This window comes from Corvus moneduloides, chromosome 8 (genome assembly GCF_009650955.1).
Source record: "Corvus moneduloides isolate bCorMon1 chromosome 8, bCorMon1.pri, whole genome shotgun sequence".
In the NCBI taxonomy this organism is placed as follows: domain Eukaryota; kingdom Metazoa; phylum Chordata; class Aves; order Passeriformes; family Corvidae; genus Corvus; species Corvus moneduloides.
This window is the reverse complement of record NC_045483.1, coordinates 26,224,324-26,250,352: the sequence shown is the minus strand read 5'-3', so window position 1 is coordinate 26,250,352 and position 26,029 is coordinate 26,224,324. Positions and strand designations below refer to the sequence as shown.

Sequence of the window (26,029 nt, the reverse complement as noted above, 5' to 3'; positions counted from 1 at the left end):
CAGTAACATAAAAAGAAAACTCACTTCAGGGTTTGCAAATTACTCCATAAAATTTCTACTTTGTTTCTCCAATTATTTATCTGTTCTTTTTTTTTCCCATACATAACATGCTGGGGAAAGGGGTACCTTGTTTTGTCCTAGCAAGGAAGATGGGAAGAATTTAGCACCATAAACTACATGCTAGGATTATCACATAGTGTTAATTTGGCAAAATCAGCTCACAGTAAAATCACATAAGATTTATTCTGCTATGCAAAGATACAATTTTCAAAAATGCGTACATGAAGTTCCCTCAAGGACTTTTTTACTCTCAGAAGAAAGAGGTCACACGATCCCATTATAGGAACAACCTTTATAGGTAGAGTTCCAGGATATGAAGTCACATGCATCTTTGTCATTTTGTTTTGAGCTTTGTCATAAAGTCAGGAAGAGACACACTGAACCCTCCAGTGAGTTTATGACTGATTTGTTTCATTTGGACAGATTTGTGTCTCAGGAAAGAAATTATGCTAACTCGTCAGTTGGATAGAATTGCTGCAAAAATCAGATAAATGGAAATAACTTGCATTTATTTTCATTCTGGTTTCATTCAAATCTGAAATTCAGTGAAAAAATTCATATGGATGTCGTGCTTTATAATACATAAATAAGCATACAGTACAGAACTAGGAGCCCTGTTAATGACCCACAAAGCCCTATTTACCTAAACGATTTCACTTAGACCCCTTGTCCTGCTAATGAGCCAGTCCTTCGGAGGTCCTGCACCCGTATCACAAATGTTTTCTCACTGGTTTAACATGAGCAGAGAACTATTGATTCCATCACTCCATTGAGCTGCTGTCACTGAACTGAACCACCTGTGCTAGGGGCTCCATTCCGTGCACACTGCAGCAGTGCAGCTATGTGTGACAGCCTCTGATGGTAGAACTGGTCCTACACACATCAGCTGTTTTCCCCCCTGATTTTAGTGTAGAAGCTGGATAAGGACCCCAAGTCCTTCCAGCCAACCACAAGCACCACAATTTCTCCCCACTTAACTTTCCAGTCAGCTGGGACCTCCCCAGTTAATCAGGACTGTCAGTAAATTTGAAAACTTTTGTCTTAATTTTTTTATGCCTCTGTGGGTATCTTGAAAACAGAATTTATGGGGTGAGCAAATATTCTACAATGGTGTTTTAATTTACGACACGTGCAGAAATCCTGCTCAGTTTCAGATCTCTGTAGCTGTGATTCAGACATTAAATTACTTCCAGTCAAAACCAAACACTGGGTACTTAGAGAAGCCTTTCAATATAAGCTAAGTGACTAAAACATTTCAAACTGTGTGCTGACCATCTGGAAGCACAAGCAAAAGCAATTCAAACTTATTCAATACTGTCCTAAAAATAGGGTTTGAAGTTAACTAAAGGTATCAGTGGGTGGGATTTTCAAGGTCCCTTACTTTCACACTCAAACTGAAAAGCAATCAGATTTTACTGTAGTAAGTGTACTTTATCAACAGAAATAGTCAACTTGTTCAAACAGATATGAAAGACCATCATAAACTGATAGTTTATGGCAACAATCAAGGCTAAACACTTGTAAAACTGTGGCCTACAATAAAATTCTCTGTGTTACTCGATTTCCCTCTGTAGTGCTTTTTGGGCAGCATCATCCTGACACCTGTTCAGGGCATTTTTTTAAATGCTGACCAGACCCACAAACTTCAAAACAAAACGAGGACATCCAATGCAAATTCTAAAGCCAGCTGTCAAAAAGCTTTGCAAAATGATAAGCTGTGAAGACAGTTTCTTTATTCTGGGAGCAGATAGTGCCAGACAGGAGCAGATCAGTTTATTACACAGAATCGGTGCTGTTTTGCCTATTCTATACAGCCAGTACTATTCTTGAAAACATCTATGAGAGTTTTACTGATATCTGTTGCATTCTCTTTTGTCCTGCAATGAAGATCTGTGTGCAGGCCATGTTTTACTGCTTCAGGGATATCTGTTTTCTTATTGATTGAAAACTAAAATGGTAATTTATACTTCCATACGGGACCACTGCAATGTTTTATTTCATTGATTTTGTGGCAGTTCTTTGCATGCACTTAACAGCTTATGTGAAACCCTGACAGCAAGGTCATTTCAAACAAGCCATTCCCAATTCTGCTCCCTTCAGCTCCCCACAACACCAAATCATTAGCTTCTAATTAAATTTTGTACATTTGGGGTTTTTATAATCTTTAAAGGTTCTTAAATATCAAGTCAAAATTTCTCTTTGTCCTCTGGTGTGTGCCCTGCTTCCCTCATGTACCCAAGCCCAGCAAAGCTATTCTTTAAAGGATTTCCCTATTGATTGAGTGATATTTTTTCCCTTCTAAGCTTTTAGCTGCTGTTAACCTTGTATGTCAGACCAACAATTCATTACAATTAGGCTGACAAACTTTCAGCTTTTAACTTCAGTCTCAGAGCTCATTTATTTGGTCTAATGTAACCTTAATTACCTGAGTTGCTAATTCTCTTAAAAAAATCCAAAATCCAATCCTGAAATATTGTACCTGCAATGAAAAATCTTACAAAAGTACACTTCGATAGCCTGATAATTGACAAGGCTTGATTCTTCTGAGCACGCATTGATTTTGGACTCAAAGGACCAAGATTAAATTATTATTTTTTCAATAGCACAGAGGGTGCTTGCAGGCTTGGACAAAACCACCTAGGAAAATAAAAACATGAGTATAAATAGCAGATGTGGAGTGAGCACACGGAATTGTCTGCAGGGGTTTCACCTAAACTGATCATTTCAAAAGGGGCTACTTTGAGCCCCACGTTTTCAGAAAGCAGCTCTGTGACACATAAATGCACATGCACACAGACATTGCACTTTGCCAGCAACCTTTCACAATATCTGCTTTAGCATTTTTCCTATTGTTAAGAAAAAGTAAAATATTAAAACATTTGCCATATGCAAATGAAAAAATTGAACCACAGGAAAGGCTAATCTCTTTCTTCATGTTAAGACATTCAGTAATTACTGAAATTATGTTGTCACTTCACTATAGCATTTGGAGTCTGAAATTTAGGAATTACTTTTCACACAACGAACTCTGGAGAGAGAAATTGTGATAAAAAAGAATAATTAGATCACTTTTGGATGGCTATAGAACTATTGGATGAAATTTTCTCCAACATATGAGATCTTGCTGCTGTTCCACATATGTAATTCAGAAAAGGGAAATGCTTTTACATGCAATATATTTTAACACATTGTTTTTCATTGGCCATTTATTGGTTATCATTTACTGTTTCTTTATGCTATCTACAGAAATGCTAAACCAGCAAAAACTTATTGCTAGGTATTGCATCCAAGTTCTGCACTTCAAAATATGGCAGCCAATCACTGAAAGCTTGTAAGTACCATAAAATTTAACACCAGACCAAGAAAAATGCCCTCCTTGATTCTTTCTATTATGTCTTTGTCACAGTTTGTCCATTCCTGGACTTTTAAAAACTTTAACAGGTATCATTTATCCTCTCGGGTCATTAATACTGTGAAGCCCACCCCAGTGAAATTTTTCTGGTGGTTTCAGAAGATCAGGGGACATAATATAGACAAATGTGCTGAATGACTGTTTTGGATCCCCATTCCTGAAGATAAACTTACTTTCCTTATCTGTTTTGAAACCTGAACTGAGGTTATAGGATTGCTGCTCAGGTGGTATTTGCTATTTTAACAGCGGTCATTACTATGTTTATTCGGGAGGGCATATCGGTAAAGAGATGGTATCCCGAGACTTCATTAATGGGAGTCTAAACAGACAAGAGTCCAAAGAATACCCTCAAAATGCACTTTCCACTGGACAGCCCTTTGCAGCTCTCCAGGAGTGTCTGTCCTGGACACAGCAAGTTTCTCTCTAGTCAATGACTGAAAATAAAAATGCCATTTGCTTTTGCATTAACAATTGCTCTTGTTCATGAGGTGGATTTGAGTTTTCCATAAAATATTGTCAGTCAGATGCTCTCTCCATTGACTTCCAAGAAAGCCAATATCATAGTAGAAGATAAGACTAATATATTTAACTATATTTTAAATAATTAATATATTTAATGTGTTTACATAACAGCATGTACAGTTTTTTGTTCTATATATATTCTGCACTTCATGCTTTCAGTCATTGGCTTTAGACAATATTTATGGCTCATAGTTCTAATTGTTACTTTAAATAAATGTTCTATTGCTGAAATAACTTCTAAACTAAAGACTTTGCACACTGATGTGAAATTGTGCAGTTTTGTAAAAATTAAGGGCAGTACTTTGAAATTCCTTTGCAGATACAAATCTAGATTGAAACATAGAATCATAGGCAATATCTTAAATTAAAAAGGGAAGAGAAATAGGTAAGGAGATAAGTTTACTAATTCATCATCATTTATCAAGGGGAATATAAAGAGCCATTATCTTGGTTTAATTACTATAAAATCCAAAAAGCCCATTTGCAAGTAATGAATAGTTGCAATAATAATTAGTACGTGTTGACAGCAGCAGAAAACGAGTATTTCATAAATATTGGTTTGTACTGTTTTATGTACTGTTTTATAATAGGCACCAATGCTCAGTAGTTACTGTTGGAACTGTTCATGGCTGCAGAATTCCACCCTCATTACTGCATCACAATACCATGTGTAAGATAAAGTATTCCATGCAGAGAAATTGGGAATGTGGAATCCTGGCACTTGAACTGAAGCAAGTACTCATGCTTCTGGTATAGCAAATCCAAGTGGGACTAAATGGAATATAAACGTGAGGATGTTCTCAGCACTACTGACCCAGGACTAACCAGCACTGGCGTGCAATACATTCGCTGCTCAACGAAACCATTCTAAATGGACTGATCTCATTTGTAACAAAAAAGCCTGACAAAAACCCTCTTGAGCTTAAAAGAGGCCATAAGTAAGCCATTTCCCTGCTTTCATTTGTTTGTTCTTAAGACCAGATCCTGAAACAGACAAGTGCAAAAGCAGAAAATTGTTTTGGTGTTTGTTTATATGCATAAAGGATGCTTTTTTTGCTTGATCATATCTAAGACAACGAAATGGCAATCACAAAGGATTCAGTTCCAGCAGGAGGCAAAAGAAGATAATATCTGTAACAGAAATATCTATAAAAATCTAAAGTCAAGAGACAATGCAGTCTCCAGTCATGAAGATTTACATCTGACCTTGCTGGTTTGACATATTGGTTTATAAGACACGGAAAAGGAAACTAACAGATAAACGGGAGCAGGCTACAAGAACAGCTCCCAAAATATTAGTGTCTAAGATAAGATTGTAGGCAAAATTGCAGTGAGTGATACATTTACATAGAGAATTTATTCCATTAAAAGCTACTTCTCATTATTTATTTAGCTATTGCTGTAATTAGATAGTATTAAGACACTGATCAGGCTCAGATTAATGTAACATCAGAGGAAGCTGCAATCATTGCAGCAACCTGCAGTGCAGCATGTGCATTCCACCTCGTGTGACAACAGAGACCAGACAGCTCCCCCAGCAGACCTGCCGAGGCCTTGGTCCTTAATAATCAACAGCCAGTTCATCACAAGGCAAAGACCTATCTGATAATGATTTATCAGGTCAAACTACAGATAATTAGCTTGGCTATCAAAAAATATATTGGATGACTCCTCCTAATTTTGTCCATCAGACAAAATTGAAATGCATTTCAATCATCAATTTTCAACACAATTGTGTTGATTAACAAGCCCATTTTACAAACTCACTGGAGATGTGTGTTTGAGAGGTAATAATACAAAATGTTCTATTTCATAAGGAAGGTGTTATAGCATAAAGGTATTCTAAGCACACAGAGAAGTCCAGGATAGGTTGAAGTACATGGAAATCTCTGACTGTGACACTGTTTTCTTGATCTACAAATTCCCTGAGATCAAGATATCCCCATGGCAAGTGCAAACTTCTACCAGAAGGGGTTCAAAGTCTCAGATTTACTGTAGTCTAAATACCAAGACAGCTAAAAAGGCAAAACAACCGTTCCAAATAAGCTTTGACTCTCTATTCAAAAAGAGGACAGACAAAAAGTATAAATGTCATCTGGTCAATAATCAGTAGAGGTTAAAAGTTGTTGCCTATTTTAGGAGCAGATGACTCTGAAAAATTTAGGATTAAGTCACTGTTAAAAAGAAGGAAGCAAAACAATGAGATTTAATGCATACCACAGGTTCTTCTAACAGATATCCCAGGAATGCTCCTCTGGATTTTGACAGCTCCAGAGTTCTCCAGCACAATTAAACAGAGCCCAATGTCAACCCCAGAATCTCTTTGTAAGAAAATGGATATACTTTCATTTTTACACTTGTACACCTTTAAAACAAGAATAACAATCAAGTACCTAATTATTATAAAGGATAACACAGTTTCTATTATCTACATACAAACTGCCTAATCATTTTAGGATTCATAATTGTAAATTTTTCATATGACTATTAGACCTCCCTGTTATTCCAGCTGAGTATAAATTGAAAGGAGAATAGAACTTGCATCCAGGCTTTTTAGGTTATACTAAAGATATTTTTTGACACTATTGTTTAACAGAAACATAATGAAAACTAACATCTATGCTGTAAGGATGATGCTGAAGAAAAATATGTCAATCTCCTTATTCACCACAAAACACTAATAAAGCATTAAAGAGACTTGCAAAAGCTGGCACGTGTCAGTAGTTAATAGGAAAAATACAATGGTAAATTATAAGCTTCTGACTGAGGACTCACTCAAGTCAGGTTTTTAACAGTTCTATAGATTGTAAAATACTTAGTCTATAAAGGCCACATTTTACATTTCATTTACAAAGGGGAAAAAACTTTACATTTGTTTTCCACATATTACTTGCCTGTTATCAGAAATGTCAACAGATTAGGCTAGTGAAAACAACTGATAGGTACTCCATCTTGCTGGTTTTTCCTATAGAGGAATAGCTGAATTTCAAGGCAAGCAGTATTGGAAAAGCTTTTCTGGAATTTTGCCCACTTACAGACACTAAGCCTTCTTCCTGGCTACTCTGCAAACATTTTCATGTAGCAAAAAGCTGAGATTGTAGTTTTTCTTTTCTACTACATAATTATGTAACTCTGATCCTTTTGTGAACCATGATTCATTAAGCATGAATCCATGTTTTCTTCCAAATGATGTAAGCTTGTTCTGTCATGTAATGCTGCAGCTCTCTCTACACCTAAAAAATTGTGTCCCAGAATTACCATGATAATTCTTTTCAGGTTACACCACCTAATCCCTAAGCAAAAATAAATTATAGCAGTAACAGGAGAAAATTTAAGAGAAGAACCCTTTATCATCCCCACTTGATCACAGTCAATTTTATCCGTTCTTACTTTCCCCTGTAATGCTTTTGAACTATTGGGGCCTTTCAGTAACTACACACAGAGCAACAAATTTGCAATGCATTTGTAATTATAGGAAGGGGTCAAAAAGTGTTTGCAGAAAAAAGCAAACAAAAAAAGATGCTTAGAAAAAAACCCACAAACAATTCCTTTAAAGCCTCCAGAAGAAAATGCAAGGTTTTTTAGCTTCTGGTTACATCACTACAAAAAACCCTTTCTATATAAGAATCCGACACTCTAAAGATACGCATGTGTATTTAAAAATTAAAACCTGAACATAAGTTACCTCTCTATTAAGTAACAATGATTTTTTCAAGTTGTTACGACTGCAAAAGTCTGTCATTTGCTACTTATCATGGACTAGCTGAGAGTGACTCCTTTCATAGACATATATAAATGCATACGTGTGTGTAAATATATATACACCTACATATATATATCTAACTTTGTTATTTTAAATAAATATATACATTGTTTTATTCCTTAGTGCTACACTGTCTTCACTTACCATATTATTCTTTTTTCTCAGTTATTGGCTTTGCAATTGTATTTTCAGAGAGCTTAACCATTTTTGATATGCAGGACAAAGATCAGCAGCTAATCTCCAACATAATTTTATAATTATGGTGCTCAGCAAATGATTAAGCACTATAACCCCTACCTAGGAATTTATGTCAGATTGGGATTATTTTTAATGTCAGCTTTCTCATGCTTGGACAGCCTGTTAGCCCAACAGGAATGATCACAGATGACTGGGGGAACACAGCTTTTGTGCCAGTCAGAGCTTCGAGCTCACACAGTAAAAGCCCTTTGTTTGACAGAGGGGCAGGAGTGACAATCTTGATTAATATTCTCTGCTGGAGAAAATACTTTTGCCCAACAAGGACTTCTGCCAAGAGAGGAGCAGAACACTCTTCCCTGCTATGCAGCACGAACTCAGGACGAGAAGTATTTGGGGGTGAAGGTGAAACTACAATGTCTGGGTTACAGTGACCATTTTCCCAATAAGACCCTGGGGACACTACGGCTCTGAGGAGACACTGCCAGGATGTAGTTCAGAAAGGGATTTAACGGAACAAATCATTAAAAGATTAAGAGCAACTCTGTTTATGCTGTGGTGAGCCTCAGATTACTGCTAGACATCTATGACAAAATGCCAGACAAGCAAGCCAAAATGAACATTCAAACTGAATGAATGCACTTGGGACGACCGAGACAGACCTGTGATCTGTGTGGTTTCATCAAATGTGTGGTGTGATTACCGATTATTGAAAATAACTGTGGGAAAACAAAATTCAGAACAGAGAAACTTTGAAAACCATGAAAAAATTACCAGATGCAGCTACAGACACAGTCTTCCTTTTATCTAGCCCAACAAACCCCACCATTTGAGATAATTCTGCAACAATATTAAAAAAAAAAAAAATTGCTTCCAGTTCTGTCAATATGCAGCATCTTGTTTTCTGATTTATGTTTACATCATGAGAAAAATCAAACTGCACAAAGCAAGCAAGTCACTCCGGACAAGAGCACAATCATCTTGATGCCCAAAATTCAGCATATAATAAGATTTACTAGAAATTTCATCCCAGCAAATATTATAGTTATCCATCATGCATAATGAATTAACTTTGTACTTTATTTAAAATTCATACAGTCTATTTTTTGCTAACATGCTGCATATATTGCCACTATCTCATCCATTTTCTTCTATTAGGAAATATTCTACTGTGCACTACTTGCAAAAATGAGGTAGATATAAAAATCTTTATAGTGAGTGCAGTGTACCAAATACTTCCACTGCTGTAAATTATTATTATTCAAACACAGAATGTTCAGGGATTTACATGAGTGAGCATTTTAAAACCACTGCTACGAGAAGTTGATAATTCTTTCCCAAAGAGAGCATCTTTGCTTCTTGCTTTGGGATGTTTTTAGCTGTATATACAAAAAAACCCACACAAAATTCTAGTTGTTGCTGCTGTTTCCTTCCTGAATTTCAGGAAATGAAAGTTTTTTGAAAGAAATTTGTTTTGCTAAGTTAGAGATTCCTGGTTCCAAGACAATTTTAAAATGTACAGAGGTAAACCTTCAGCCCCACTCCTAAAAACAATTAATAAACCCCGTAGTATTTATCTACAGAAACCCACAGACAAACATCTCTTTCCCAAAAGGAATGAACAAAATGGCCAAAGTAACAGAGAAAAGCAAAACTACTACAGTCCTTTTAGTCAACATCTTGTATAACTGGAACCAATACCGCAACATGGAAACCATGCTCTGCTTTTTGAGTCCATTTTGGCAAAGCCTTTCTGTATCACACAAGATCAGTATCTCCTATAGCCACCGCCAGAGCAGCTACAACACCAAGTTCTGCTGCTGCTCCCTAATAGGAACTGATTTAGTGCATAGAGCTGATAGCTTTTGTAACATGCTGAATGCTTTACAAAACAAAAGGACCATTGTTCTAAATAAGGCAAAAAAATTATGTAGACCCTGTACAATGCAGCAACATAAAGTCCCAATGCTTTCTGCACTGTTTTTGAGTTAGCAAGTCACATGGACACAGCAGCAATTTAGCATGAAAGTAGCACCACATATTATGAACGTTCCCTTCCATGTAATTTTCCTCAGTCCACTAAGACTATGATGGTGCTTGAATACAAAAACCTTTATATTTAGACAGCTAGTCTTATTTAATTGTTGCTGGTTTATCAATCCATCAAATTATGATTTTATTTTCCCATGTTCTGTCTATACTAACTTAGCAAAGTTCTCATTCTCCATCTTTCCCTCTGGAGTCCTCAAAGACCATCAGCACACAGTCATTCTGCTGCCTTAACCATACCCCTCAACCAGCAAACAAAACCCTATACTGGTATGTTACCCACCTTCTCCTTATGAATTTGTCAAGATGATGTTTGAAATAAGCTTTTCCTATTGAAGGGAATGGGTGGTTAAAGTCTGTTTCAGGCTTTTGCTAGTATTTCCCTAATAAGGTTAACAAAACCCCTCAATTTTTAGGACTTGGTCATCCTCATAAACTCTACTGAGAGCTCCAGTCACAGTGAGAAATCTAAGCAGCAACTGGAAAACTCCTCCAGAAGGCAGTCCACACTAGGAATGCCCCAGCCAGGACAGCCATCTTACGTGGACTTTACACTGCCCTCCTTCCAACTGCTGATGGGAGTGGATCCTGAAAGTCAGAACCTCACTATCACCTGATCAGCTTTAGAGGGGACCTAAAGACAGAAGAGAAATGAAAAGAAAGGGACACAAAGAGGAAGGGCGGAAGTAAAGGCGAGTCTGACTCAAGTGCAGCACCCGTGCAAAGTTCCATTCTGAAACAGCAAGGAGTCTGCCAGAGTGATCCCATGAACTTCAGCCCCCTGTCACTGTAGATATTGTATTTATTATTCTAGTTTCTACTTTTAGAATTAGCAAAACAAAAAAACAAAAAAGGAGGGCAGGGAGAAACAACCCACATATTTCTGTGTGAAATGAGGCCAAAGGAATGTGGCCTGTCTGCGGGGATCTTCCTGAGAACAGCAAGATCAGATTGAGGCTTTATTTCATTCTAAATGTTTTTCCCCCCCTGTCCTCTGTAAACTTTTAATATAAGCTAGCAAACAAAAAAGTATTATTTTCTGGGTTGGTTTTGTTTTTTTTTTTTGTAAGATGCTTTTAAAAAATAAAATAAAACTGCCTCATGAAGTCAGGATAAGGCCTCATAAGACAGGAAAGGTTCAGAAAAAATGCATGCTGCAAAGATTATATACATTCACCAAAAGCCCAAGTACTGCTCTTTTCTAAAAAATATGCAGCACCTGACGCAAAATTTATAAACTTATATAGCTTTACAGCAGATGCTTCCCTTACAGAAGAAATTCCAGAGACAACCTCTGGCTTTGCATTCCCCAGTCATATCTCCTTTGAATGTAATTAATTAACAAGATATCATTGGGATATTATAGCTATCTTAAGCTCTTGGAGTTTGACCTCAGACTTGTGTGCTTATCCAAGTAAGAGTGCAGCTATTACTCTAAGCTTCTGACAGTTGCTCTTCAACTGCGTAATTCTTGTGAAAACTGCAGTTTTCTACCTAACAAAGTGGCTGATGAGGCACAAACACAGCCTAAAAGGTGTTTCATTATAAGCTTCTGGCCTTATCTCTGAAAAGACTTTATCTAAACCTGCTTCTTATTATACTGTTGGCAGGTTGCCTGAAGAGTTCACCCCTCTGCAATGGAATAACTTCAAGGAATATGTTTAAAATTCAAACACTCCATTTGCTCCTAAACACTACATTAATGGGTACAGGATAAGAACCAGAATATATATCTATGCAATACAACTCACACAAAACAGTTTATCTGCCTGTCTAATCTCAGATGCCCCAGTTTCCATAACATTACAGGATCCACACATTTTTTCCTCACTTCCCCTCTTCCTATTTGAGATAGCAGGAAGGGCTTTCTTAGCAGTAAAGGATAGAGGAAACAGGTGGTTGGGTTCGTTTGTTCTTCTCATTGAGATGAACCTAGAGTGCTGGAGGATTAAAGTTCTGATATTTAGCATTTTGATATAGTCGGCATATATTTCTATTTAAAGGACTCAATTGTCCAGAGCTTATTTCTTCTAGAGAGGTTTTTTTTCCAGCAGATCTTCTGGGAGAATGTCTGCAGATAGGATTAGATTGGAAATGCTATTGCTTTCAGTGTACTTAAGACACTGGCAGGGATGAGAATTTAAATGAGAGATTTCAGATGTCTGCATTATGCACTTCACAAAGTCTTTCTTGCCTAAGGGAGGTAAGAACAACAACAAACCTAACCCATTTCCAAGTTAATTTAAAAGCAGAGTTTGATGGCAGAATATTTGCATATGTTAGCTTCAAGACAGATGCAATATATGCCATCAGTATTTGCACACATACATTTTAAGGAATGGTTTCTTTTTCTACCAATGCTTTGTGTGTACTAGGAAAGGCATACAAACTTTTTCCCACTGGGGTCTTGGAAAATAAGGGGGGAAAAGAAACCCTAATTCTTATAACTTGACAGAACATTCCTTTGCAGTAAAAGGACTCGATCAATTTGTGTTTTTCCAATTTTCAGGATATACCTCCTCATCTTATATTTAGTTTCAGACACCATGTACTGAGTAACAGCTTTCTGTGTGTCACACAACTTTATTTTCCTTTATAATTAGGAATCAGGAGGCAGTTTAGAGGCAGTTTATTCTATTTACAGATCAACTTTCTTAATAGAAGTTTGTATTTTGTATAGAATGGATTTGACTCATCTCTACAAGCAGCAATGTGCTATAAAACCAGGATGCCTTGCTAAACTATGGTGGCAAGATATGGCTGCAGAAACACGTGTAGGCACAAGAAAAGGTGGTGATAAAACTGAAAAGCTCCACCAGCTTTAAGTATTCCTGATATTGAGACAGGGGAATAAATGCTACTGCAGTGCTGCTTCCTAATACCCCACTTAAGCTGCTGAGCTGGCAACTACATTTCTCACTTCTCCCCACTAAATTCAAGGTTATAGCCCAACTCTTGATTTAACCAGCTGAAGGGATCTTGCCAAATCCAAAGGGAGCTGAATTTGGCCTCTTTCTCCTTCAGAACTCCAGAAAGAGATGACAGTTTACTTAAAGCTTCTAGAAATATTTTTGTTTCACTACATTACTGGTTGTTCTAAAAAAGGATATATATCTCTTACATCTGGGAAGTAACTCTGTACATACATAAATGAAAGAATTAACAATGCTTCATTTGATGCTATTATCTCTGAACTACAGATGTGTGGCTTTAAAAAATAAAAAACCACATTGGCATGAGAATGTGTGAAGCCTGTAACTGTGCTTTCCTATACTTCACCCTAACTGAAAATGAATTTACATTAGTCTTTAGTATTCTGGGAAAGAGAAATTAATTCCATGTTTTTTCAGTACTGCATGTTGACACAGGTTTAAAACACTGTCTTAAGCTTTAACATTGACTTTGGATGCACACCTACACAATGTCTTCTTTATTTCCTCTTTTTCCTCAAGCTCTTTCAAAAATATCAATTTGAATAAGCTTTCAAACAAGACAAAATGGACTAAGAACTATATTTTGCTTTTATGGGTATTTGCTTAAATTGAATGAATCATAGGCAAATTGTTAAATTGGAGTGTAATTTAATTATCTGGGCATGCATTTTATCTGGACAGTATTAGACTTTTACTTTATTGTTCCCACTGGAAAAATGCATCTTCACCATAACCTTAAGCAGGTGTGTAAATTTCATGACTTCAAAAGGCAGAAATGGAGCCAGGAACTCACACTGGTTAGTAATAAATTAATTTTTTGAAAGGAAAAGCATTAGAAAATGTAGCTTAAGGTGCTCAGCAGAAAGCAAACAAAATCTGAAATACTGTGAATACAGGCTATCATTAAATACAAAGCTTTGTTTCATTCTGTATTTTTTTTACTGTTAAATTAATTTACCCTCCCCCAAACAATAAGACTAACACAAAACTGTTTTCAGAAGATGTTTTGGAGGGATAAATGGATAATAGATGTTTTGCCAGTGACCTCTGGTGCTCAGAGCTGCTTGAAGGAATGATACCATGTGAACAGCAACAACCATAACAAACAGGTTTATCGCAGTACCCAAAAACTCAAGCATCTGCTGAAGGGTGAACTTCTGTAAACACATCAAGGGAAATACCTGTCATAGCATTTGAAATGCAAATTATTACACTGCTGCATTAAAACACTTAGTTTTGCAGATATTTGAAAGTAACTGGATTTCACAAGACTCTTAAATTGGCATATGCATTCCGCAAGCTGAAAGTATTTTCTACCACAGAAGTTACAGGAAAAGCTGCATGCAATAATCTAGGGGAAAATGTGTAAATAAAAAGCACTGTAAAATGGAGTGTTGATACTGTCAAAATTAATCAATAATTAAAGTACTTTGACAAGAACATTTCTCAAGAGCCTCTATCTTCTGAATGTTAAATTATGAAAGCATGAATCAGATGTTCTTGTGTTTCATGTGAATATCATATAATATGTTCCTGCACTACTGCATCTGGGGAGGATGCTAAAAGACTCAATTTACATTTAAAAAACTGTTTGTTATTTATTGAATTCTTATACCATAATATCAGATTTGAAGAGGCTTAATTTCAGAGGACTGTTAGCAAAAGAATGGGGATAACTGAAAAAGTACTGATTTTATATAGGTGAAATTTGGTATTGGGACCAATTAATTTAGTTTTTATTCTGATCAACTGCATCCAATTAAAAGAACTAAAGGCTTATATGTTGAGTGTAAAAAATTTCAGACCAAATGATAAAAATTATGTAAGATTGGATAATATGAAAAGACTTAGGATACCTAGGTAACACGAATACCAAGGTAACAAGTAAGAGTCTTACAGGTATCTTGGACTTTACAACATTTCACCTTGAGGTTTATAAACCATTTTTCTTCACAGTTGATATCTGAAAAGGTTTAAAACAAGAAACCAGTATGTGACAGCAAAGCCATCCAACATCTTCCCATTATTTCAAGAGGCAGGAGACGGAAAGAGAACGCACAGAAATGCTTTGGGTTTGGGGACTGTTTTCTGGTTTGGTATTTGTTTGGGGATTTTCTGTTTGTTTGTTTTAGGAAGGAAAAAAATACCTAAAATTATACAAGAAAAGCATGATGGTTTCCAATAAAAAAAGAGAGAAGCAGTCACATTGTACATTATATTAATATTACTTAAGGCAATAAAGGTTTTAATTTATTGTTTACTAGTGCTACCTTGAGTAAATGAACATGGGCAAGCTGATGCTACCCTGGGGATGTGCACTCCCTGTAATGGACTTCTTGGCCGGAATTCCAGGTTCCTGACTTCTTACAGGTTGAGTTTTGAAAAGGATCATACAGTCACAATACTTGAGGCACACCAGCCATTCCATCTGAGCTACAGAAGCAATCACGGTGCTGAAAGCAACCCCAACCTGTGATAGCAGTGCTGAATACACGGGGGGTGGAGTAAAAATACAATCTATATTAAAGTTACTAAAGAGCTGCTTAACAACAGCTTATAGATACCTAACTTTGTATTTCAACTTCACTCCAGGTTTTCCAAAGTAAACACGAAAGTAAAGGCGGAGGCATTCCAGAAAATGGTGTGTGCAACCATGCAAATGTAATCTAGACATGTGCTACAAGCAATGCTCATAAGACAATAATTTCCACAACAGGAGCTCTGCTGATTGCCCTTGACATGGAAAATATCCTAAATTCCAAGCACAGCCTTCTTTCTCCAAGTTTGTAGCTGTATGTTACATTGTCATCTTAATACAGTGGATTAATTCGATGAAACTACTCTTGGAATATTGTGATGTCAGTGAAATTTTTTTATGTATTCAATGCTATTCAACAGTGAATAACTTCCTGGGCTTGCTTTATTTACATGTTGGAAGTGTTCTGGAAAAGTGTCAGCAAAATACAAGATGGGGGAACGCACAAAATGGAGTAGCTGGTATTTTAAAACACCTAGGTCAGACTGCCAAAGCCTAGAAAACAAGCCATGTAACTAAATCAGGGGAATTATATTCTTAGCTTTTTAGATTTTTAACTTATGGTTAAGTGCACGTATCATATGCCACACTCAGAACTGTTCTAAAGTCCCATCTGTTTGATCCTTTTCTCCTGCTTTTGCTGACAGCAAGGGCTATGCCTGGATTACAGCTACTATTATGCAGAAGACTGACAATAAAACCTGACAGTATATAAACATTTATCCAAACTGGATTTTCATTAAATGGGGATTCAATCCTTCTGGTCTCATGACAGATTTTAAACAAAGCTGAGAAATGCTGGTATAATTTTTTAATCAACTGAATGTAAAAATGGAAAATTTATGCATAAAAATGAGCAAGATCACCAAGCTCAAAATTCACCAGAACAGCATGAATGCATCATAACCACATTGTCCAATGAAATCTGAAAGCTCTGGGATTGTAACCACAGTAGCACACTTTGGATGCCAACGTATAACCTGCTGTAGTTTGGTCAACTGGAAATGATGTTTTGTTTACTGTACATTTGTGAGTCTATTCTTTTGCTCTCCATTGTTAGAAAACTTATTCAGGCTTTCTGTTGCTTGCTTCATGAAGGAGACATGAAGGACAGGAAGACAGGATGAAAGGAATATCTCATCCAACATACTCAAATCTATCAAGAGTATATCCGAGTTCATTGCCCATGCCAACACTTCCTGTGCATACACAATAGCCTTAATGGCTTCTTTCAGAGGAGAAATTTAAAAGCACAATCCTCTTCTCCCCTCAAAAGTTTTAGCCACTTATTCATCCAGTGTTTTCCAGTTTTAAATGGGTTATCTAAAGAAAACACAGGGACTAAAAAGGAAAAAAATATAACGTAGAATGAGTCACAAAAAAAGCCCAAAAAACCACAACCCCACAAGCCAAACTCTAACAAAAACCAGAATGACTTGAGAGGGGGTCTTTTAAATAAAATTGTACTAAGAAAACCTGAACAGGTCTTTTTAAAGCCTGGGTTACGTAATACCCCGTTAAACGCTGATGTGTCAGTGTTGACTTTGTACTTGATCTGTTTTGTGTAAATTACACATTAAGGCACCCTCGCCGTTCAGCTTAAATTCTCAAGGTGGCAACACTGAAAAAATTTAAGCATATGGAGAAGCTAAATATGAAGTTTCCCTACTGATGACCTACCCACCCTATCCTTAAAACAAGCTCATGTTAAACCATTCACAAAAATAAACACTGAAGTCACAGCTTTAAAATAGCACAAAACATCCAGTGTGTCTTGTGTGTTACCTAACCATGCCGGAGAGCTCTTGCCAGTTTACATCCCAGGCAATTTTTCACCAAGAGACAGTGAGTAAAATGTAGAAGTTTGAATAAAAATTGAATTATAGAATTTGAATTAAATTTAGAAAAAAAAAATTAAATTTTTTTAAAAAAGTTAAAATTCCTGTGACTTCAGGACGCCTCCTCTGTAGTGAACAGGAATGAAAGATGCATGATCAGGGCTCCTTCTGACCTCCTCATTTCCTGCGTTCCCAGTGGTCTCCTGCAATACAGCCTCTCCCTTGCCCTTGGCCAAGGGTGCACCTTAGTCCCACTCTCCACAGTTATGGATTCCAAGAAAACAAGGAAGGAATCCCACAAACCAGGAACGAGTCAGAGCCAGTGCTCTACAACATCCTGGTGCCAATGTCAGCACTGACAGCTGGAGGCAGAAGATGGACATGGGTCAACTTTCCAACAACAGCACGATGGATTTTATTAGCTCAGAAAGGTGCCTGAGCTGCCAGTTAAGCTAGCTGGCATTGCCAGGATGGTCATGAGGATACAGAAGAGGTAAGGGGTGTAACTCAAATATTTATTAATTGCTATCAAATCTCTTCTTTTTTTCCTTTATAACTAGCATATTTATCCTTAGACACGTACACACAACAAGAACAACTGCACAACTCCCTAAGAATGTAATCTACTAATACCCTTCAAACCTGACCAAGTGGGATAGAAGTTTTTTGCTCCATCAAGGTCCTCTATCTGCAGCTGTTCCACATGGCAAATTCCCATTTCAGTAAATTGGTGCTCTGCTCCCAGAACAGATGCAAAATCACTCTCACAATGAGAATATACAATGCAGCCTGATTCTAAGAACAAAGTACCATTTTAAGTCTTCATAATTCTGTATTCAAATGACTCTTTTTGACCGCAATGGGAATTCCATAACCCCAGTAAAAAATTACTTTTTTGCTAGTTAGAGGACAAGTAAGGTACATCAATATTGTATTTTTCTGTATGTGTACGTTCTGGCTGTTATTCCTGAGCACTGTTATAGGCTACAGACAGAAAAACACCTGCATCCCACTCATTACAGCACTGACCCTAACGAAGACACATTCAGTCTGTTACCAAGGTAGAGATACAGCATTTTAGGGTCAAATTTAAAGGTTTCTCTCCATTATTGACAAACATACCAGTATAGAAGTGATTCTGCACTTGTTGCTGCTTTCAATGTCGAAGGTCCTTACAAAACTAAACAAAGTGTTACAACTAATCACACGTTTAATTTTAAAATGTGTCCTGTTTTGCTATATGAACATTGTTGCCAGGTCTTTTGATGTTGCACCATTCAAAGTACCCACCATAAAACAGATGTTTAATTCCCAGAGAACGTGCCAGAGCCCAGGACTTGTACAAGTAACAAAAAGCCTCATACACACGGGAGCTAACAGCCTCACAGAGATACGGGTGCTTCCCTATGGAATGGTAATTACCAGGAAGGTGATGAAAGAATTCCACTCTGCTGGAAAGAATGCACAGTCAACATTCTGTTGAATTAATAGGGAAAAGCTTGGATGGAAAAGCTTCTAACTATTAGTCAGACTGCACTATCGGAATCACAGGAAATAAATGAGAATTTGGCAAAGGCAGACAATAGGAAGGATCCCGAAAGTCAAACAAACAAAAAGAATACAGCTCTTATGAGATATCTCCTGCAAATTTTTTAAAATGTAATCCATAGTTTACAAAACCAATCTGTTCAAAGAAATTAGCCACTATATTTACCAGCCAAATTAAAAATTCTCTTATATATCCATTTTTCTCTGCTATTTCGAATAATTTTTGTTCAGTTTGAATATTCTGACACACAGAACACACTTAGATATTTGAGTGATATAACTCCCTTAACAGCTCATGACATTTCTAAGAAAGACTGAAAACCTCATCTGCTTTGAGAAAAAAAAATACTTGTGAAGTATAATGATGGAAGTAGAAAAAGACATCAATTTTCCACAATAAATGACTCATAATATTTAATTTAAGCATGCCATACAAAAACATAAAATAAAGAAGGGAAATGAATGATCACTGAACCATACACAACTGAATGGGAAAAATCACCAGTATTGTATAAAACAGTGAAAATCTTGGAAACATTCTTCTGATGATAAGCAGAATTTCATCAATCTTTAATAAATTTCCATTTTCAAGCCAGGCACATGTGATTTTGTGACTTTTTTTTTTTCTACTTTTAGTGGGATTTAGCAGCTCAAGTCCCAAATCCTTCAAGAAATCTTCTGTCCTCGACACTTTTTTATTATTTATGTTAGAGTTATCCATACATTTAGATGTTCAGATTAAAACTTAGACATATGAGTGTCTTAGATACACCTTCTGTAGTCCATATACAGTATCTTAGGAGAAAATTAGATCACAAGTAGTCCAAAATGAAAACCTGTACTGCTGTTTAAAAGATTGCTTAAATAATTGGGAGTCTGGTGGGTGTGTTAAAATTCTCATCTTTAGGAAGATATTGCAGTATTCCTTCTGCATATTGCTCATTTTTACTACCGCTAAAGCTTAATAATAATAATAAAGTAGTAGTAATAGTAATAATGAGTAATCTGCTCTTCTTTTCTGGTATTCTTTTCAATACATTCCAGATGGCCTTGCATAATAGCAGAAGTTCAGGAGTATAAAAAGGTACAACAGCTATATAACAGGTTCAGATGGGTATTACAGTCCATTTTATGTTTCAGTAATTAAACTTAAACCTAAACCAACTAGCCCTTCCTATCTCAATTAACAGTACATACAACTATTGTCAAATACTCTGCTTGGAGTACCCAAAATAAAGGAATGCTTCTGGTGTGTAGGGGAATATAGGACTCTTACATGTAAAAAACCCAACAAAATGAAACATTAATCCTCACATGTTTGTATAATTAGAAAATAGAATATTGAAGATTTTTCTTACCTATGAAAAGATCAAAATGTTGCTTCTTGTATTTTCATATTTCTATCTGTTATTATTACAGACTAGTAAGAAACCCACCAGCTGTGAGGGATGCAGTCGGATTGGAAAAGAAATTCCATTGCTTTCCAACATTCTACTCCTGAATGTTTATTTTTTCTTCCCTAATGCTTCCTCCCTCAGACAGAGGACTTTTTTGGAATTTCTTGGCAAATGACTTACCGGCAGTGTTTGTGGGATCCCGTTAAGGTTTCTATCACAAAGCATTCCCCTTCATTGAGACAATATGCAAGGTCCTTGTCTTTGCATGGCTTAAAGTGCTCAGATCGCTCCGTGGAATACGTCGTGGTTTCTGTGGAAGAAACAAGGAAAGGGAAGAAATGCTGTAAGGATAAATATTGGATATTCTTACAGTACATGTTAAATAAACATGATCATACTGGTCTCAGTAACATCAAACGCAGACTGAAAGAAATGGAAAGCACAGGGCATGCAAACCTCTGTGCGACCACAGTATTATTTGCAATCAGGTTTCTTAAAAGGCTTGCAAAAAATACCTGCAGAAAAACAAATTAGCCTGCAGCAAAGTTGCGGTATAATCTCAACTACTTCCAATTTCCAAAATTTCCCTTCTAAAATGAAAAGAAACCTACTTTGTATCCTGTAACAAGAACAATATTCTCATATCAACACTCCAAAACATAGTTTGAAATCAGACAGGAAATTTTTCCATTAAAAAAACAAGCAAAAGTAGATAATATAGTATCAACCCAAAAAACCCAAATAAAGCCTGCTACGATAAGAGGAAAAAAAAGCCGAATAGCCAATATCAATACTAATTTGATTCACCAGTCACAAAAACCAGCCTAAAACTTAAACACAAGCAATGTACCAGAGAGTGTGTCATTTCACATATATCATCTGTAGGTGTCTATAGATCCCCCAAAACACAGTTAAAGGCTTGGTTACAGGAAGAACTGTTGGCTGCACCTTTGGAATATTTAGTTAGATAATTAGATTTGGAATAGGCTGACAGTATGTCAGGGTGAGCTATCATTCCTGTCTTCTAATAAATCTCTTTAACCTTTCCAATCCAGTTGGATTAATCAACAATAAAGTGAAATTTTCAGAGGAAGATGCCTGACTGACACATATTTTAATTTTCTTCACTAAGACAAGGTTTTTGTCTAATGAAGTGTGATTTTCAAAGTAGATTATGATTTCCACAGAGCCATGGTTCAGTCTTCATATTCAATCTTAATTCAAAAGGTTTAAATTCCTAACCACTTTGCAGGATCTGATATATATTGAAATAGTAAGAGAACATTTCATTGTATACCATACAGCCTGTCACAAAATGTTAAGCTGCCTGCTGTCAAAGGAAGGAAGCAGTGTTCAATAGACATAGAACCTTGCAAACTCAAAGTTATACAAACACTTTAACTTGCTTTTTGCTCATAACAAGGTAAATATCCACCAATTTTCAGCACCAGAGTTGAAAACCAAAACACTGAACTGCAAGACACCCATAACTACAGTTCTGCAAGAAAATTCAGATAATTCCAAAAATCTTTCAAAGTAACTTTTTTTTGTTCTCAGTATATTTTTAATAAAACACCACTACAAGTTTTCCTTATATGAAGACTAAATGACAAAAGATTAATAAAATAGATTTGAAAATAATAAGAAAATCCATGCCCTATTCTTTGTATGCAACACTTTTTTGTTTTTCCTCTCCAGAGAGAAAATATTGTAGTTCAGTGTTTTTAGCAGAGACAAAAAAAATCCTGGGAATAAACTCTTAACAGTCTTTCCTCAAATGTTTTCACAGATTCAGAACAAAAGGCCGTGCCATTGTCCCCCATAGCAGCACTTACAAAAAATTTTCAGGCTAGAAACTATGTTTTTAATGATTGCAAGCAAACCTTGAACTGAAATCTATCAAGCTGAATTTTGGAGACAATACAAGATGTTTATAGATGCAAACAGTAACTAGCAGCTCACTGTTGACATTTCAAGAATGATCAGCTTTTATGTAAAAAAAATATCCTCACATAGAAAAAAGGTAGCTCAGTTACTTTTTAAGGTCAGTTTTACCCAGTAGAACTTAAGTGACCATTTAAAACTTGATCAGGCAAAAAATAAATATATACCTGAGTAATCAGTTATATTGCTACCTCTTGGGGGTTTAGGAGCTCTCCTGGTTTTTTTTTTTTCTGTTAAAGGAATTTTCCCATACTTGTTGCTAGGAGGACAAATGGCTGGGTATTTAAGAAAAACAAAAGAGCTGGCAACGGGGTGGGACACATCTGGCTATTCTTTTGTTTCACCTGGGTGTGTGGGCAGTCAGTCTCCAGCATTTGGACAGAGAGGGAGGCTGCTTTTCTTCGGCTGCTTTTTTTTCCCCTTCTGCTGGAAAAGCCCTGGGATCCCAAGCCCGTCTTCCCTGCCCCGCTGGGAGCCGGGCTGTGGCTGCCCTGCCCCACCGCTGCTTCGAGCCTTCGCTGCGTTGTAGCCCTGCTTGCCCTGCCTGCCCAGACCTCCGGGGGGTTCCCTGTTTGGATGCATCACGTCTGCCACCCGGGATTTGTGCTCGTCCCTGCTGCTCCAGCCTGCCGTTCCAGCCTGCTGTTCCCGAGGGTCCGGCCGGACACCGGGATCAGCTGCCCAGGGGTTTGTGAAGCCTTTGTCCCATCCCTTCCCGGGATCCCCGGAGTACCGGTGCCGCGTGCTCCCCGAGCTCGCTCCGGAGCGCCCCCTGCAGCCGCGGGGGAACCATCGCACCTGCCCTGCTCACCGGGAGCCGCCAGCGCCCCTGCCGGCTGCGAGCGGAACTGCACCCGAGGGGAAAGGGCCCGACAGCCGAGAAGGCTGGCACTGGGTTTGTGATTGTTCGCTGTTACTGCCATAGTTACTGTTGTTTGTCTGACTGGTTATAGACATACAGATATATAATAGTAAAGAATTGTTATTCCTATTTCCCACATCTTTGCCTAAAAGCCCCTTGATTTCAAAATTATAATAACTCGGAGGGAAGGGGGGTCCCATCTGCCATTCCAAGGGGGGCTCCTGCCTTCCTTAGCAGACACCTGTCTTTCAAACCAAGACACTACCCCCTTAAAATAAGGAAAACTGAAGGTAACATTATTTGAAAGCACTTGTGATAATTACAAAAGGTAAGTAAAACTGTTTGATGAGCAGAAACGCAGCTTGATCCAGCTTTAGAGAACAGAACATTTGCATTTGTCAGCCTGCTCTGAAGAAACAATACGTGCAAATACCCTTATGAAGGCAGCTGCAACACACACCAAAGGAATCTGAGGTGTTCCCAAAGGACGAGAGCAAACCGAGGGAGATCGGCACCATCACAAAGCGTGGCTGAGGCATTGAAGCAATGAATTCTCAGAGCACAGCTTTTGAAGTGCAGGATACTCCTCTTCTACCATAATTAAATCAAGAATACCTTGTCAAGGTCAGCGTTTTAAAGTTTTAGTTTAAATATATCCTTTAGAAGTTTTGTTCTGCTTTATTTTAATTATTTCTCTGTTTAATATTAATCAACCCTTGTGTTTAATTTAAAAATAAGAGTAAGTTGCAATAGTTCATTTTTTCCACTTGGACACCATCTCAAGCTTTTTTTTTGTGTTTTGGGTCCTGTCCCTCTCCTTTCAAATTAAGTACGACAGTTGTAGGTAACAATGATGCTGGCAGCTCCTTATGGCAGCCTTGGACTGCACTCCTAATGTTGAAAAGTACTCAAGAATTGGGTTTGTTTTTTTTTTTTAATACATAGTATCATTAAAAGTCACTTTTCAATTAGAGCCTTTTCTGGTTTGGAAATATTTGTGCCAGTCTAAGCAGGTTGATGCATATGGACACTGTGTACAGCTAACCTGTGCACAGATCTCTGGGCTGCAGAGGTCAGGTATCTGAGCTCAAAAGGTCATTCAGCAACATCCTGAAGCTGTGTCACTAACTGATATACCAGAGATCCCTAGAGCTGCTGGGTACTTTCTCCTGGAGATAACTCACATATCCTGTATGTGAGTTTCATAAAAGTTAAAATCCCACTGTTATTTTATGTTGCATTCATGATAGAACAAGCTCTGCTACGGCATCATTAAATATTGATAAAAACAAAACCTAAAAACTTGTTCTAAACATAACTACAGAAAGTACAAAACAACAGAAAACACTGTAGAGACTATAGAGTTTTCCGGATTCTTTTTCTAATAAATAATAAATCCTATTGTCTCTTGTTTTATTTTACTCCTAACCAAATACTGAATTGACTTTTCCATGGTGGAATTGTCCTTCATATCTTCAGAAGGCTGGTAAATAAACACCATTGTATTGTGATGTTTGACTTTTTTTATTATTTTTAAAATAATTAATAAAACCTAGGCACTCAAAAAAAAAATTAATAGTACCGCTCCTTAATTTATTTTTAGTCTTTGAATGTGGTAACAGTCCCAAATGTTTACAGGTAACAAAAGGGAATTTCTATTAAGCATTCAGATGCCTCTAAATTCAATGTGTATTCCTTAAGGTATTTTTTTAATTGCCCTGTGTTCAGGTGTTTCATGAAAAAGGAGCAGGGGATATTGATTTCTGCCGGAATCTTTCCATCTAAGTTGGAATCCAGGCACTCTTGTTATTATTTTTCTTGCCTTACTATGTCAGCAAAGGTTTATGCATGATCCCCATACTTCAGAAATGGATCTCTCATTGCCAATCCTCAGTTACCATTTAATCAAATGAATCAGAATTCCATTCACATTTCAAAGGAAGGCTTCAAGACCTTTTATTTATGAGCATAGAGTTGGTTTTTAAAAAAATGTAGCCTTTGGGACTGTTGAAAAAAATCAGTAGGAAGTTTGCAGATATTATTTTATTTTGTTTAGGTCTAAAACAGTCAAAAAAAGTGTTAGTGAATTTGCATTCTTGTCTCATTAATAAAATTCATCGTATTTATGCCAGTACAGGATGGCTCTTGATAGCTAATTTTTGAGTGATCTTCAAGGCATGATGTGGTTACTAGAAATACTAAGAGGCTACCACTCTCAGTGTTTCCAATACTATGCCCTGATAAACCTGTAACTGCTAAGGGAAAATGCAGGAAAAGAAAGAAAGCAAGATTTAAAATATCCTGGGAAACAGCAGCATTCATGGCAGCTGCTTCTGCACAGACTGCAGCAGCAGCCATTCCCATCTATCACATCTGTCCTGCAGCATTCCAGCTTCAGAAGCAGATTTTACTGGTTACATCTCAAACAAATCAAGTTTCATGTGTTAGCTTTAAATGATACCCACACTGCATGGCCCTCACTGTAAACATTTTTTCCAGGCAGACAACATTATCTGCTGTAGGGAGAAAAATGACCCAGGAGAACAAGAGATGGGGAAAGGCCTTGTATAACTTTTGTGACCTCACTAGCAGACAGGCACCCAAACTCTGCAGCTACAGTCATTGACACAGGTACGGCAAAAGCTTGGTGCATCACCACCAAGAATATTAGGACAGTTCATTTTAACACCAGAGCTTTCACAATGAAAGGCTTTTTAAAAATGCAGCATATTTTGACTACCACTGGGCATTAGCAGCTTTACAGATTCAGTATCAACATGCAAACTGGCTTTTCCTTTACCTTTTTATCCATGAACAGCTGATCATTTCCCAGAGAACCATTACTTACTGGGGCACCAAAAAAGCAAGATGCTTATTTTAAATCCCTGATCCCATTTCTACATGCACTGCAAAAAATAAGCCAGATACAAGCAACTGAATTTCCTCTGCCAATACAACTCCAGTTATCAA

The 26,029-nt window shown here is 37.1% G+C and overlaps 1 protein-coding gene across 1 annotated transcript in view; it reads right to left on the bottom strand.

Annotated features, from left to right (window-relative positions):
* The window catches only part of NRG3 (neuregulin 3), a 363,094-nt gene that overhangs the window by 200,534 nt on the left and 136,531 nt on the right, over positions 1–26,029 (bottom strand). Inside the window, exon 2 of the mRNA XM_032115875.1 lies at positions 20,434–20,563. Within this exon, the coding sequence (XP_031971766.1) occupies positions 20,434–20,563 (130 nt within the window). The remainder of the gene's footprint in view (positions 1–20,433; positions 20,564–26,029) is intronic.